The 1,871-nt window shown below is 58.7% G+C and overlaps 1 protein-coding gene across 1 annotated transcript in view; it reads left to right on the forward strand.

The window, feature by feature from the left end:
* The window catches only part of ARHGEF10L (Rho guanine nucleotide exchange factor 10 like), a 25,059-nt gene extending 23,423 nt beyond the window's left edge, over positions 1-1,636 (forward strand). Inside the window, 1 exon segment of the mRNA XM_033519355.1 lies at positions 615-1,636. Within this exon segment, the coding sequence (XP_033375246.1) occupies positions 615-1,177 (563 nt within the window). The 3' untranslated portion in view covers positions 1,178-1,636.
* Positions 1,637-1,871: the final 235 nt, after the last annotated feature.

Consider the following 1,871-nt stretch of genomic DNA (forward strand, 5'->3'; position numbering starts at 1 on the left):
TTCCCAGTCCATTCCCAGCCCATTCCCAGGTTCTTCCCAATCCGTTCCCAGGTTCTTCCCAGCCCATTCCCAGGTTCTTCCCAGTCCATTCCCAGGCTGTTCCCAGAGAAACGATGCCCATTCCCAGGGAAATAATGTCCATTTTCAGGGAAACCATGCCATTCCTGGAGAAACAGAGCCCATTCCCAAAAAAACAGCGCCATTCCCAGGGAAACGGCGCCCATTCCCAGGCTGTTCCCAGATAAACAACTCCCATTCCCAGGGAAACAGTGCCGTTTCCAAAAAAACCAACACCATTCCCAAAAAACCAGCGCCCATTCCTAGAGAAATGGCGCCCATTCCTGGGCTCGCTCCCAGCCCATTCCCGCCTTGTTCCCATCCCGATCCCACTGTTTTTGTTCCCGGCTCTTTCCCAGGTGGTTCCCAGCCCATTCCCAGGGAAACAGCGCCATTCCCAGCCTCGTTCCCAGCCCATTCCCGCCTTGTTCCCATCCCGATCCCGCCGTTCCCGTTCCCAGCCCATTCCCGCCTTGTTCCCATCCCGATCCCGCCGTTTCCGTTCCCAGCCCATTCCCGCCTTGTTCCCATCCCGATCCCGCCGTTCCCGTTCCCAGCCCATTCCCGCCTTGTTCCCATCCCGATCCCGCCGTTCCCATTCCCATCCCACTCGGATCCCTGTTTTCCAGGGAAGGGGATGGTGTCCCTGAACGGCCACGCCGGCCCCGTGCAGTTCCTGGCGCTGGCTCTCAGCACTTTGGCTCCCGACGCCCTCCGGGCTGAGCAGGACGAGGCCGACGAGGCGGATGAGGAGAAATCCCCGGATCCGGAGGGGCTCCCGCCGCGGGAAATGCGGAAAAAAGGGATTTTGTTACAATACCGGCTGCGCTCCACCTCCCACCTGCCCGGCCAGCTGCTCTCCGTGCGGGAAGCGGCGCCGGGAGCGCCGGGAACGCCGGGACACGCCGAGGAGGATGGATCCATCTACGAGCTGGCCGACGATCCCGACGTGTGGGTGCGGAGCCGGCCCTGCTCCCGGGATTCTTCCCGCAAGGAAATCTCCTCGGTGGCCATCGTCTCCGGCGGCCGCGGGTACCGGGATTTCCGGGCGGAATCCGCGCACCGCTCCGGAGACGCCGACAGCTCCCTGCTCATCTGGCAGCTCCCGCTGGCGCTGTGAGCCCCGCACGGAATTCCCGAATTTCCTACCTCAGGAATCCCCCGAATTCCCGGGAGCGCCGCCGCCCTGGGCGCTTCGGCCACTGCGAGGAAAACAAACTGGGAAAAACGCCGGATTTTCGCCCAAATCTGGCGGACCTGGAGTTGGGAGTGGCAGGATTTTCCCGGTTTCCCTGTGTGTGTGTGTGTGGATAATCCCTAGAGATAGAAATCCCTGGATTATAAATAGGCTGTACATTATTACCTGTAAAAAGAAGGAATCTGTATATATTGGGAATGCCGGGAAGAGCGGGAGCAGCTCCCGAAAAAGCGGCTCCGGCTGCAATATCCACTCCTTTTCCCGATCGGGAATTTAAGGATCTTCCATACTGAAATCCCCTGGATTTGGGAGCCGAGCCTGCTTGGCTTCCCAAGGAAAGGAAAACAGGGGGAGCGTGGAAATAAATCCCATAGGAATGGCCGTGGTTTCCTTGGTTTGTGGCTTCGGGGCTTTCCCGGGATTTGGGGGCAGCATTCCAAGGGTTCTGCTTTCCCTGGGAATGCTCAAGGAGGGGGCTTGGAGCAGCCTGGGAATGCAAGAGGTTTCCAACGGAATGGGATGAGCTTTAAGATGATTCCAACCATCCTGGAATTCTGGGATTCTGGTGCAGCCCCTGAAGCTGCACATCCTAAAAATCAGTAAAAAAACCCCAAAA

The sequence above is a fragment of the Parus major genome, chromosome 21, assembly GCF_001522545.3.
Source record: "Parus major isolate Abel chromosome 21, Parus_major1.1, whole genome shotgun sequence".
Taxonomy (NCBI): domain Eukaryota; kingdom Metazoa; phylum Chordata; class Aves; order Passeriformes; family Paridae; genus Parus; species Parus major.